The following is a 13,859-nucleotide window of genomic DNA, read 5'->3' as shown; positions in this document are numbered from 1 at the left end:
CATGCATCAAGATCTAGGGCATGAAAACAATCCACACTGAAAAAAAAAAAGATTAATTGAATTTACAATTTTTTTTATTTTTAAAGGTAAGTGGTTGCAATCTATTTATTTTAACTATATTTAAATAAATTTAGTTGACTAACTTTCAAACATTTTTTATTTTATTTAAATGTATCTAAAATAAACTGTTTGCAACCACTTACCTTTAAAAAATTAATGTTGGTTTATGTTTTTGATGATTATATATACTGTATAAAAATAATATATTAATAAACGTTAATATATTACATTTAATAAAGTGCATAAATGTAGAAATGTAAAAAAAAACTTTTAAAAACATCATGAACTGGAATCATAAATATATAATATATGCATTATTTTTAATGATTAGATTTCAGATTTAATGATTAAATATTGTAACCATTTAACAATCTGAAATAATTTCCTGTTTTACGTGTTTTCTTGTCTGAAAGCAAATCTGAATATATAATATTAAGTCTTAATATATAAATGAAAATAGTGAAAATAATTATAATTCTAAATATATATATACACATATATAGTATTTAAAAGGCCTGCTTCACTACATAAGATTGTGTAAAAAAACAAAAACACGAATTTTAACTTTTTTTTTTTTTTGATGAGCATGTCACAACAGAGACACCTTCTTAATATTTCTGAGCACAAAGCAATGATTTTAACTCAGAAATGTAAACCATCTCATCACAGACGAGGTGAACTCGAGCCCTAAACAGAAAACACCACAAGCGAGTGTGCTTAGGTTATCTGATAACTTTATTACCAAGTTAAAAAAAGACAATGAATTACAATATTTACAGAATATAGAGAAATCAAAGGAATAAAACTGTAAACAACCAGTCTAGTCGACATCACAAGCCACCGTCAGAAATCATTTCACAGAAGAAAAGGCCAAACGCAGGAGATCTAGTCAAGGTCAGGAGAGAGTTAAAGGGCAACGATAGAAACTAAAGCGCATCTATATACAGATATCCAGTGTGTTACGATAGCGGACGCCATCCACTCTTCAAAGATCATTTCTGATGCTTCTTCAGAAGACCGGCCTACTCCTTATGAAGGACATGAAGGGGTTTGAGGGTACAAAAGAGGTTTTTATTCTTAACCAGACAATTTACAACAGCTTTGAACAGTGGAGAGCTAAAAACAAAAGAAACGTCTTCTATTGATTTGTATTTTTCTTTCCTTCTATTCTTCTCTTTTTTTGTTTTTGTTTAAGTTAAATATCAGAACAACACTTAAAGGAACAGATCCCTTTCTGAAACAGAATCCACAGTTTAAACACTTACCGATGAGGAGCTTCGAGTTTATACACGGCTGCAAAACGGCATGCAGGTTTCCCAGAATGCATCAGGGTCGGCCCTCAGCAATGTCCAGTCATTGCTCGGGAAAGACACTCATATCTCAGGAAAACTTTGGGAAGCGACACTTTTGGTAGCGAGAAGAGGCTTGCTTTCTGTTTCTGTGTGATTAAAGAAACGAGGGATCTTGGTGGATCCAGAAGAGAAGCGTAAAACATCCGCGTCTATAAGGCTTTGGGGTTTTTGAGCAGCAGCTTCCATCCCGTACAATCTCATCCTTACGGTTCGACGGCTTCGTGGCGTTTCAAACGGCAGAAGCCTCGGAGTCTCGTTCTGCTCAACTTCCCATTTAAAGGAACAATCCCAGTTCAAGACCCAGAATCAGTGCTGTTTCACGCATCCTTCGAGTAAATCACCACTTCTGTGAATCACGTATCTTGGATGTATTTGAGCGTTTCTGAACTAACTGGGGAAATTTCAGAGCTGCTTGCACTAAATTTAATATTTATGCATTTGAATTGCATATAAAATCTACAGTTTTAATGCAAACAAACTAATGCGATGCATATCTGTCAGCCATGCATAAATGAAACTGTAATTTTACTAATAAACTAACATAATAATAATAATGAATGTGTTTTAAATACTCAATAACCACCTTTATATATATTCATCGTCAATAAAATCCAATTTCTTTCACATACATTTTACACTAACTGCATATTGCTTGTTCAACAGCTAGTCATTTAGCCATGTTCGTATTTTTTAACAGAATAAATTTAATATTTTTTATTTTAATATTTTAGTAATATTATTCTGGTGCTAACAACAGATTTATGCTGTTTCTAAAAATGATAATTATTATATTTATATAGTATTTTTCAGGTAGTTTTGTTTTAATTTAGTTTAGCCTGATGTAGTAAAATTAAGCTAAAGCTTGAAAAAAAAGAAAAATAGATGCACCAGAAAAAACAATAATTAATAAAAATGAGTAACAAACTTAAAAATGAAAATAAAACAAACAGTAAACAACTAATTCAAAATATTACTATACAAATATTTAATTTAATATAAAAACTATAATAGTATCTCAATGATACTAAATTAACACCGAGACAGAAATGTGTCCGGTTTCATTTCTGTATGACTGACAAGCATGCGTCACGATAAGTTTATTAGTTTATATTAAAACTGCAATTCAAAAACATTAAGTGTGTTTTGAACCCAGAATACTCCTTTAAACAGACGGTCAGAATCAGCAGCAGACCGGCAGAAACACGTGACTGCGATCCGTCGATGTCCAACACGTCTCCGGACGGCCGTCGTTATTAAAGTGAAGCGGAAGTGCAAGACGAAATCTTCAAAAGTAGCAATTTGCTACGAGTTTCTGGGGCAAGTGTTAATACTCTAAAATCATGTCTAAAAGAATCAAACGATCTAGATAAATAAGATGACAACTATTCCTCAAGGAATTCAGCTACAGGAAGATTAACACAAGGCTAAAATGTAAAAAACAGAAACCGCCAGGCGACGTTCCGAGCGAATCCGAGCGAGAAGCTTCCGGATGGATCGTCTCTCGTTAGAAACGGACGTCAATCGCGAAACGCCGTCTTCAAGACTATCAGCGTGTGCGATCGCAGCCGCGGAAGACATTCGATTCTTACGTATTGTTCATTACGTATGCTTATTTTAATAAATCAAATGTAACAAAAAAAGTGCATTGAGAAAATGAGGGTTTGAAATTAAAATTTCCGAACAGAGCGACTCTTGATTCGATCGGATCTCGACTCGCGGTTTCTTTCACTATTGGTTACCAATATATCAACATCTGTCCTGAGGGACCAAGTCACACTTCGTAGAATTCAGTGTAAGATTCAGCAACTGAACAAACGTGAAACATCAACATCTAGCGATACTCCAAACCGGATCATCACTTCCACAAATCTAGCTTTTTAAACCAAACACTCAAGAAGCAGCCGATGTTGTTCCGCAACAAAACAAACGATGAACAGACAGACGAAACAACGGGACGCGTGACATTCTCTACAGCTTTCGTTTTGCTCCTAAGGGTCGTTTTTGGTCTCCAGCGTCTTTTTGTCTTCCTCGGTCTGAATCGGACACTTGGATTGGTCAGACTGATCCACAGTGTTACTGGATAGGTCCAGCCCTCTGTCAATCACAGCCGACGGACCAATCAGAGGCAGCGCTGACGAGGGCACAGGACTGCCGTCTTTCTTGCTGCCGTTAACAGTCCTGAAAACACAAAACACGTCTCTGCTTTAACTCTTTCGTTACTGTGGAACACTTTTGTAAGAGTCCAAAATTCCCAAACAAAATTTTTGCACGTTAAAAAATAAATACGCCCTCACTTTGCATCAATCACGTTTACACACTGCCTCCGCAACTTTTGTCCGTCATTTAAAAAAAAGAATTCAGATCAGGTTCGATTTCCTGCGTTTTCGCATCCGTAGCAAGCATTTTGAGAGAAAAAATGATGACAAATACGAAAAAAGAAAAGAAAAAATGCATATGAAAATTTTTAACGTTTAACAAATTTTTCCCCAGACATGAAAATATCTAAATGATGTGTCATCCGTAACCCTCTGAAATAATCAATTATTATTTTTTGAATTTGTTTTGGAAAAGGGTGTGAAAAATTGTGTTTTATGGTCGGCCACAATTGTGGGATAATGTGTGCACTGAATGATCATTTCTGCAGAATTGTTCTATACCTCAGCCCAGCTATTCTAAACTGTTTGATCATTCTATACAACACTGATAGGAACACGGAGATAAAAGACGAAACATTAAACCATCAACATCTTTCAAAATTGTTACTTTTTTGTTACATATATCATACAATTATTACATGTGACCCTGCAGCACAAAAGCAGTCATGAGTAACACAGGTATATCTGTAGCAATAGACAACAATACATTGTATGGATCAGAATTATACATTTCTCTTTTATGACAAAAAATCATTAGTATATTAAGATCATGTTCCATGAAGATATTTGGTAAAATTCCTACCGTAAATAAATCAAAACTTCATTTTTGATTAGTAATATGCATTGCTAAGAACTTCATTTGAACAACTTTAAAGGAGATTTTCTCAATATTTAGATTTTTTTGCTCCCTCAGATTCCAGATTTTCAAATAGTTGTATCTCAGACAAATATTGTCCAATCATAACAAACCATACATCAATGGAGAGAATAATTGAAATTTTTTTTTACCCTTATGACTGGTTTTGTGGTCCTTGGTCACATATACCAAAGATATAGCTGAAAATAATGCTGTATGAACCATTCACGTTAAATATGGTCTGAAAATCTACTGAGAGGTTTGGAAATTTGAGTCTGGATGAGTATGGAATTTTTTGCGGTCTCTATTGTGACCAGTGGGATTGAATGGGTCAAGTTTATCACAGAGATCTGGAGACTCACATGCCGTGTCGAAGGACGTGTCGCTCCCATTCGGAGCCGAGCGTGAAGGTGCGGCCGCAGAACTCACACGGATAACGCTTGACGCCGCTGCTGCCGGGAGACTCCGCATCTCCTAATACACCAGAAAACACAACAAAACCGCTCTGACTTTCTGAGACTTCAACAAGATAATGTGCAGGAAACATCCTAAACGGTCAAAAAGATTTTTAAAAAATGTCATTTGTGGAAAATCTGCATCTTATCCACAGTATTTTAAACATTTTCTGTTTAGTCTATATCACTTTTGTTGCAATATGCTAATATTTATGCATATTTAATAAGATAATGCTAATTTGAAAGGGGGAAGTGGTGTGTGGTGTGTGTGCTCTGCATTTAATCCATCCAAGTGCACACTCAGTAGTGAACACACACCCGGAGCAGTGGGCTCAATGCTGCAGCGCCCGGGGAGCAGTTGGGGGTTCGGTGTCTTGCTCAAGGGCACCTCAGTCGTGGTATTGAGGGTGGAGAGAGCGCTGGACATTCACTCCCCCCACCTACAATCCCTGCCGGCCGGAGACTCGAACCCACGACCTTCAGGTTACAAGTCCAACTCTCTAACCATTAGGCCACGACTGCCATAATTTGGATGCGGTTAAAGGCTAAACACTACAGGCAAAATCATTGCTTTCTCATGCACTGGTTAGTTTTGAGATTTTGGTCTAATTTGCTTCTATAATGTATGCCTCTTTCAGACTAGTGAAAAGTAAACATCTAAAATACACATTTAAGTATTTTCTTTTATCCATTTGCATCTGTAGATTTCAATTCCAATCCTTATCTACCATTTTTTTTCTCTTAAACACACCAAACGTTTCACCGAACAGTTCTATTCCTCTCTATATTTTAAAGGTTTCTCGCGTGTCATTCACACTGATTTATAGAACACTAAAAACAAGGCTAAAAAGTTTTGTTTTCTATCTGTTGACAGTATTTTCAGAAAAAGAGAAATCCAAAAACCCCTCTGGAAAAACCTTTAACTCTAATATGTCAACAAATTAAACAAGAATTTTAAACCTGGTTTCATTCAGATTGATTTTCTGGAAGTATATGTACAGTTGCCTTTGTATATTCAAAGTATATTTCAGGAAAGCTATGATTAATCAACTGGTGAGCGTATGGTGATGTCTTAGTTAAACCTTTGCTCTATTTACCTGTGGTGTATTGACCTCACTATTAAAATAAATAAGCTTTATTTTCTACAGTGCCTTTAAATGATACAAAGCGCTTTACATAATTCAGTTCAAGTTTATTTGTGATGCAAATTGTTGCAAAGCAGCTTTCCAGAAAATTAAAGTTTCTACATTATTTTCTATATTTAGTAATAGCTCATCAGTGGTGACTATCACGGTTTATTGCATAAACAAATAAAATACACCATATAAAAATGATAAAATACGCAAAAAAGGAAACTTGCATTCAAAACACTTAAAAATAACAATAGTATAAAATTAACATAAAAATTCAAGTAAAAGCTACCCTAAAGAAATAAGTTTTAAGGCGAGATTTAAAAGCATTAAGATATTTCGCCTGCCTTATTTCAGCAGGAAGGGAATACAACAAATATAATACAATAACAAAAAGGTATTTTAACATACTGAAATTTCAGTTTAGTGACAGGAGGTGAAGCATTACTGCGATTATATTTTGTAGTTGATTAATAAAGCATTTAGTTTGGCGTCTCTACAGAAGCACAGAATGACTGAATCTGACAAACATGAAGACCGTTACCTGTCACCTCCTTCTGTCTGCTCTCCGGAAGCTTCTCCTCCTCTTCCTCCTCCATCAGCTCTTCCTCATCCTCCTCTTCGTCTGCCTCCTCTACGGTCTCGTCTTCTCCTCGCTCCTCCTCCTCACTGCTGCTCACGTCCTTCGTCTTGTCCTTCATCAGCTCCAGCTGGTCCAGGTTCACCCGACCCACCAGCTCAAAGTTACGGATCACCTGCAGAGGACGGGTTAGACTGAGTAACAGCTCCTTAACTAGCCACCAGACATGACAGAAGACAGGACGGCTGTAAGAATCAAATTCATCTGCTGTTCAAAACTAAGCTCAGAATCGACTCGAGAAAGAATCACAATGCATTTAGAAAATCTCAGAATCGATGATGAATCATTTCTTGATTTGCGAAGCATCGATTTATTTTCCCAACCTCAACAGATTGTGCAACATAGCACTTTTAACCCTACAGAGTGCATCATATAGCGCTTTTATAGCTTTAAAACACACAGATTGCGTCATATAATGTTTTTAACAGCACAGATTTCGTCATATAGCGCTTTTAGCAATACAGATTGTAGCGCTGCGACGATAAATCGAAGCAGAATCAATGCATGGATCGTTTCTGAGATCTGCCGAATGCATTGCGATTCTCTCTGGAATGGATTCTGAGCTTATATTTTAACAGTAGATGGCGCTCTACTCTAGTTTTTATCCGCACACTTAAATGCTGATGAAGAAGAGCGCTGAAGAGTACTTGTGCATTCAGCTGAGTCTGTAATTTCACCTCGGCTCAGAATGCTTTTATGACGCCAGGTAAACACAGCCCACTGTGAACACCCTTGTATTTCCCTTCAACCATTTCAAATTTTATGAATGATTATTTTAGGTTGAAGTGTGTGTAAGGATTTGGAAACAAGCAGAGTACGGCTGTTTCTGAAGCATGCAGTGCCATCTTCTGTTCAAAACTAAGCTCAGAATCCACTCCAGAAAGAATTCCGATGCATTCAGAAAATCTCAGAATCGATGCCGAATCATTTCTTGATTCACGATGCATTGATTTATTTTCCCAGCCCTAGAAGACAGACCTTGTGCTCCTCATGCAGGTGGATCTCCAGCTCGTGCAGGAGTTTGCTGTCGTAGTAGCAGAGCTGACATTGGTAGGGCTTCAGCTCCTCGTGTTTCTGGATGTGCTGCTGCAGGTTCAGCTCGCTGGAACAGGTGAAGGTGCATTTGTGACAGCGGAACACCACGCCTTCCAGATGACGCGACAGCTTTGAGCGAGACACCTCCAGTGGGACCACACGCTCCTCTGAGAACCATAAAACACCACAATCACACTCTGATTCACATCATTGTAATGCATTTTTGAAGTGTGGCCTTACATGACCAACTGACCTACATCTTCACATATTTATGCATATTTAATAATATGAGTCCCTGCAGTGGGCGTTCTGGAGCAATATGGCTGCCGTCGCATCATCCAGGTGGCTGCTGCACACTGGTGGTGGACGAGGAGATTCCCCCCCTTGTATGTAAAGCGCTTTGAGTGCCTTGAAAAGCACTATATAAATGTAACAAATTATTATGACTGGTTTTGTGGTCCAGGGTCACATATACTGCTAATTTGGAGGGAAAAAAGGTAGGTAACACCATTGTTTTTTCAAGAACTAGTCAATTTCAAGGTTTTGGTCTATTTTTCTTCCATATCATGTCTTCTTTCAGACTATTGGAATAGAACTATCAGTCTTAATTTATTTGCGTCTGTAAATTTCAATGACAAAGCATATCTTTAAAAGTTTGTTTCTTGCATACACTAACCTTTACAGTTTTATTCCTGTCTATATTCTGTATATTGCACTTCACCTCTTTGCATTTGTAGATTTCATACCATTTTCTCAAAACAAGTTTATTTTCTCCACTTCAACAGTGCTTACATACACCAAACTTTAAAAAAAAAACTATATTCTGAAGGTTTTTATAGAGGGGTTTGTTCATATATTATTAACACTGATTTTATTCCTCAAACACGATTTTGAAATATCATTTTTAAACATCCTCAGACGTGATTCATGTTACGTTAATGCGTTTTTGGAGTGTGGCCTCCAACTGACCCACATCTTCTGAAGTCAAAGTCTAAAAATAACGAAACTTAAGAACTACACACCAAATATCCATTAGATTTTTTGCAGTGTACTCGTTGTTTCAAACTGATATTTATCATATTTTAATTTATTATGGTTATCATAAACACACTGGTTTGTTGCTCAAATGGTTTTACAGCAGTTATTTAACAATAGCAACTAAAGAATCAAAAGTCTCGCACGTTCACATGAAACAGCCTACTTCCTAAATAAGGTGGATAGTTACGTACTCAACAATAGCATGTGCAAAAAAATCCCCCAAAAACTGCAACCATTCGATTGAGGAAGTTGCATTTTGAAACAAGTAATAAATATCTCATGATCATAATTTCCTCCTCACTTTTTGTCAGTAACTGACCTCTGTGCAGGACGATGTGGTCGATCATGCTGCTCTTGTGTTTGGTGTGGTACAGACAGAAGGGGCAGCGCAGATCTTTGGGCGTCTCCTCCGGGCCGCTGGTGTGACCGCCCTCCACATGCAGCGTGAACGTGGACCTGAGCAAACACCACATCCACAGGCTGATATCTGATATAACATCTGATATTATACATCTACGCTGTTTTCCTCTTACTATCCAATCTAGAACCTTCTTACTCTTGACCTATGTTTCCAAAGCTGGGGTTCATGGTTGATGAAAAGCTAATAATTAATTAAATCCTAAAATTGTAAAATTAAAATAATGTCAAAACAAAACAAAAATTAAAATGAGTTGATGAAAAGCTAATTATTAATAATTATAAATATACAATTAAAATGTCAAAATAAAAAGTATCTTTCTGAAGAAAAGAAATCATAAAAATGTAAAATTAGAATAAACAAATCAAAATAAAACACTTCAAATATAAAAAAAAATATTTATTTTTAATAAAATTAAAATGATTAAAAAATAAAAACTAATTGGAAAAACTAAATTGGATTGGATTCAATTTATTGTCATTGCACATGTAGGTACAAGGCAACGAAATGCAAATGAAAACCTAATAATCAAATAATATTTAAATAATGCTAAAATAACAATTACTAAAAGTAACTTTTTATAAATGTAAAATAAAATGTAAATTAGCTTACTAAAACAGATTAAATATTAGATTGTGTCATGTAACTATTAACCTATTATACTTCATCTGCTTCTTTTTTTCATAAACTTCAGGTTCTTACTATTTATGATATTAATATTTTTCAAAAGTGTGTTTTCATGTATAAGATATATTGAAGTGAGGGTAACATTCCAGAGCAATTTAGAATGCATTTTAAAGTAAATTCACAGGTTCTGTTATTTAACTCATCAGTTTTCACTTGTAGAGGTCAATACCTGATACGATTTACAGGTATTAAATTATGGAATGCTTTATCCCATCTAGCAAAAAAATCCTCTTTAATATGTTATAGATGATGTATAAAGGATCATTTTAATGCTTATTTTTTTAATGTATTTTATGTACTATATATGGTTTGTTTTTTGAGTATATCATTTCTTGTTTTTTTTTTATATATGTTGCAATTAATGCATTTACGGTAATACTTTACAATAAGGTGTCATTCGATAACATTACTTAATATGAATGAAAAATGAACACTACATTTATTACACAATCTTTGTTATTGTTAGTAAAATAAATACAGTCATTCATTGTTAGTTCACAGTGCATTAATGTTAAAAACACAATTTGTGATTTTAATAATGCATTAGTAAATGCTGAAAGTGTGATTCTTACTTGTAGCAGGTGAAGAAGGAGCAGTCCTTGCATTTGAAGAGCTTCTTTCCTCCGTGCCGGTCGCGGTAATGTCTGCGCAGACTCTGCATGTAGCCGGAGCTGAACTCGCAGAACTCGCAGGTGAGGATGGAATCGGGCCGGGCCTGAGGAGCGGGACCCTCGAGCGGCGGATCAGACGGACTGGAGCAAACATCGGCCTGGACTCGGGACGCCAGCTGGAAGTGACTCAACTGCTGCTGAACATCTGCTGGCTCCAGATACCCCGCAGACTCTGAGACGACAGCAGCGAGACAAAGACATCAGCGCCGTTACTGCATCTGCACCTGCTATTAACATCTGCCTCGGCTCATACCGACACACTGAATCATAACATTTATTAACTGTGACTCTGGAGCACAAAAACAGTCATAAGAGTACATTTTTTGAAATTGAGATTTATGCATAATCTGAAAGCTGAATAAATAATAATATCTTTCCATTGATGTATGGTTTGTTATGATCGGACAATATTTGTCTGAGATACAACTATTTGAAAATCTGGAATCTGAGGGAGCAAAAAAATCTAAATATTGAGAAAATCTCCTTTAAAGTTGTTCAAATGAAGTTCTTAGCAATGCATATTACTAATCAAAAATGAAGTTTTGATATATTTACAGTAGGAAATTTACTAAATATCTTCATGGAACATGATCTTAATATCCTAATGATTTTTGTCATAAAAGAGAAATGTATAATTTTGATCCATACAATGTATTGTTGTCTATTGCTACAGATATACCTGTGTTACTCATGACTGCTTTTGTGCTGCAGGGACACAATTAACACTCAAAACCCTTGTTTTAGCACAATAATGACATGTCGAGCGAGTGTGATGTGGCCACGCGTCGCTCACTCTTAATGTAAAAATAGAATAAAAAAACAAACATTTATTAGTGCTGTCAAACGATTAATTGCTATTAAATTGCATCTAAAATAAGAGTTTTTGTTTACATAATATATGTGTATTGTGTATATTTATTATGTATATATAAAAGACACGCATACAGCATATATTTAGAAAATATTTACATGTATTTGTGTGTATATATTTAATTATATTTTTATAAATGATATCATATATAAATTTATACAACAGTTCTTTCTGGTTCCGGAATCTGATTGGAGTCAACAGTGCTCCTCGTCCTCTTCACAGTTTGTATCACTCCGCTTGCCGTATTTCTCAGCGAGTATCATGGCGGAAAATATTATCTGCTGTATATCGTGCCGTCTTTGTACGGTTGGCTGAATTGCCTAGCAACTTTTATGATGGCTGTTGTTGTGTATTACAGTAAATATGATTATTCAATTTAATATTTTATATAAATAATAATAGTGTTTAGTACCGAGGTATGGTGCGTGGTCGTGATGGTGATTTTACTTACATTGTTCCACCATTAGATGGAGACTTTTTTATGAGTCAGAGCTGCAGTAAAAACTTTGAAAAATAAACGCTTTTGTGAACAAGTTATTTTTACTTTCAACAACGATGCAGCTAACAAATGAGCAGTGCTGTCATCACAAGTCACGCTTAACGGATGAAAGGATATTGACGATACGACAAAGATAACGCTTTCCTCGGTGGACACTCAAACTTATGTTTTATTGTCTGCAGGAGATGCTGTATCAGATGCAGGTAATCACAGTCGCTCAGGCCATCTCTCTCTCATAATACAAGCTTTTAATGAAGCAACTCAACGTTCCTTCGTTACTGTTTCTAAAGTGACGTTGTGGAATTAGTAACAGAGGCTTAAAGAGATTTAAATCTATGGCGGAAGGAAGTAGTTCTGCACAAAAGAGAGCTTTTAAAGACACAGTAGACACTTCGTTGTTGTTTCAAATGTATTTACACACTTGTCCCGTCAAACTGTTGTATAGATGCAATATCACACTCGTAGACGTGCAATATATAGCCCTAATATATTTTCCCTTCATAATAAAAAACTTCATTCAAAAACTGCATGTTGTGTTTACTTGTTATCTTTGATTAATATTTAAATTAGTTTGATCTGAAACACTAAAGTGTGACAAACATGCAAAAAAAAAAAAAATCAGGAAGGTGGCCAACACTTTTTCACACCACCGTATATGCATGTATGTATATATATATATATATATATATATATATATATATATATATATATATATATATATATATATATGTAAGTAAATAAATAAATAAATAAATAAATGTAACATTTTTCGTAAATATATACATGCATGTGTGTGTATGTATATATACATAATAAATATACACAGTACACACATATTATGTAAACAAAACTTTTATTTTGGATGCAATTAATCGCGATTAATCGTTTGACAGCACTAATATTTATATATTTCATATATGTATTTGATAAATACAGAAAAACTGTAATACTGTGAAATATTATTACTATTTAAAACAGCTGTTTACTATGTGAATATGTGTTAAACTGTAATTTATTTTGAGTTCAGGAGAACAGCATTTAGTTGAAATAGAAATCTTTTGTAACATTATTAATGTCCAGACTTTCAGTTTAATAATAATAATAATAATGTGTTCTTGTTCAATAAAAACTAATTATTAAAAAAAAAAAAATCTTACTGACTTCAAACCTTTGAACGATAGTTTATATAAACAATATTTTTCACTCTTATGCCAATATCAGGAATTTTACTCTAAATGCATGTATAACTGTTGCCAATTATATTCAAAATGTTCAATGTAAGAAGTCAAATACCAAACAACCAGTCTGTTTTCACTAAATCAAGAATCATATTTCACATGCATGAGTGTTTTGTTTGTCCTGTTTAACACTGTAAAGCTGCTTTGATAATCTGTATTGTATAAAGCGCTATAGAAATAACGGTGACTTGACTTCTGCATTGACTTCTTCAAGCCCAGTGTTGGGTCTTACCGGTGCAATGTTGGCCTTTACTGTCACTTTTCATCATTATAATGCATCCTTGTTAAGCAAAAACACTAATTAATAAAACAAAATAAAAAAATAAATCAACATTTGAATGATAGTTTATATATATAAATTTATATATTAAAATCAGGAATTTTACTTTTAATGCATGTATAATTGTTGCCAATTATAATCAAAATGTTCAATGCAAGAAGTCAAACACTAAAGAATTGGTCTGTTTTCACATGCATGTCATGTTCAGCATCAGGGTGCTTCTGCACTGACCTTTAACCCCAGTGTTGGGTCTTACCAGTGCATTGTGGGTCGAGGGCGGCGTTCTGCTGGTCGTGTTCAGCGTTGGGTCGTGTGGAGCGCAGCGCGGCTCTGGCTTGGAGTCTGGGCAGCGTGAACGTCTCTCCGTGCTCCTGCAGCGAGTGCTCCTTCAGCTGGATGATGGTCATGGTGGAGAACGGACACGACATGCACTTATACGTGTGTTCACCTGCAACACAAACACACGCTGCCGC

At 35.3% G+C, this 13,859-nt stretch overlaps 1 protein-coding gene across 3 annotated transcripts in view; it reads right to left on the bottom strand.

The window, feature by feature from the left end:
• Positions 1 to 784: 784 nt before the first annotated feature.
• The window catches only part of znf462 (zinc finger protein 462), a 53,283-nt gene continuing 40,208 nt past the window's right edge, over positions 785 to 13,859 (bottom strand). For all 3 annotated transcript variants that reach the window (XM_079404439.1, XM_079404441.1, XM_079404440.1), the window contains exons 7-13: positions 13,643 to 13,834; positions 10,400 to 10,670; positions 9,042 to 9,178; positions 7,628 to 7,851; positions 6,554 to 6,764; positions 4,787 to 4,898; positions 785 to 3,590 (exon numbers count right to left, since the gene is read on the bottom strand). In XM_079404439.1, coding sequence (XP_079260565.1) covers positions 3,401 to 3,590; positions 4,787 to 4,898; positions 6,554 to 6,764; positions 7,628 to 7,851; positions 9,042 to 9,178; positions 10,400 to 10,670; positions 13,643 to 13,834 — 1,337 coding nt within the window. In that variant the 3' untranslated portion in view covers positions 785 to 3,400. The remainder of the gene's footprint in view (positions 3,591 to 4,786; positions 4,899 to 6,553; positions 6,765 to 7,627; positions 7,852 to 9,041; positions 9,179 to 10,399; positions 10,671 to 13,642; positions 13,835 to 13,859) is intronic.

Source organism: Barbus barbus, assembly GCF_936440315.1.
Source record: "Barbus barbus genome assembly, chromosome: 43".
Classification (NCBI taxonomy): domain Eukaryota; kingdom Metazoa; phylum Chordata; class Actinopteri; order Cypriniformes; family Cyprinidae; genus Barbus; species Barbus barbus.
The sequence above is the reverse complement of the archived record's forward strand: the minus strand, read 5'-3'. Positions and strand labels throughout refer to the sequence as shown.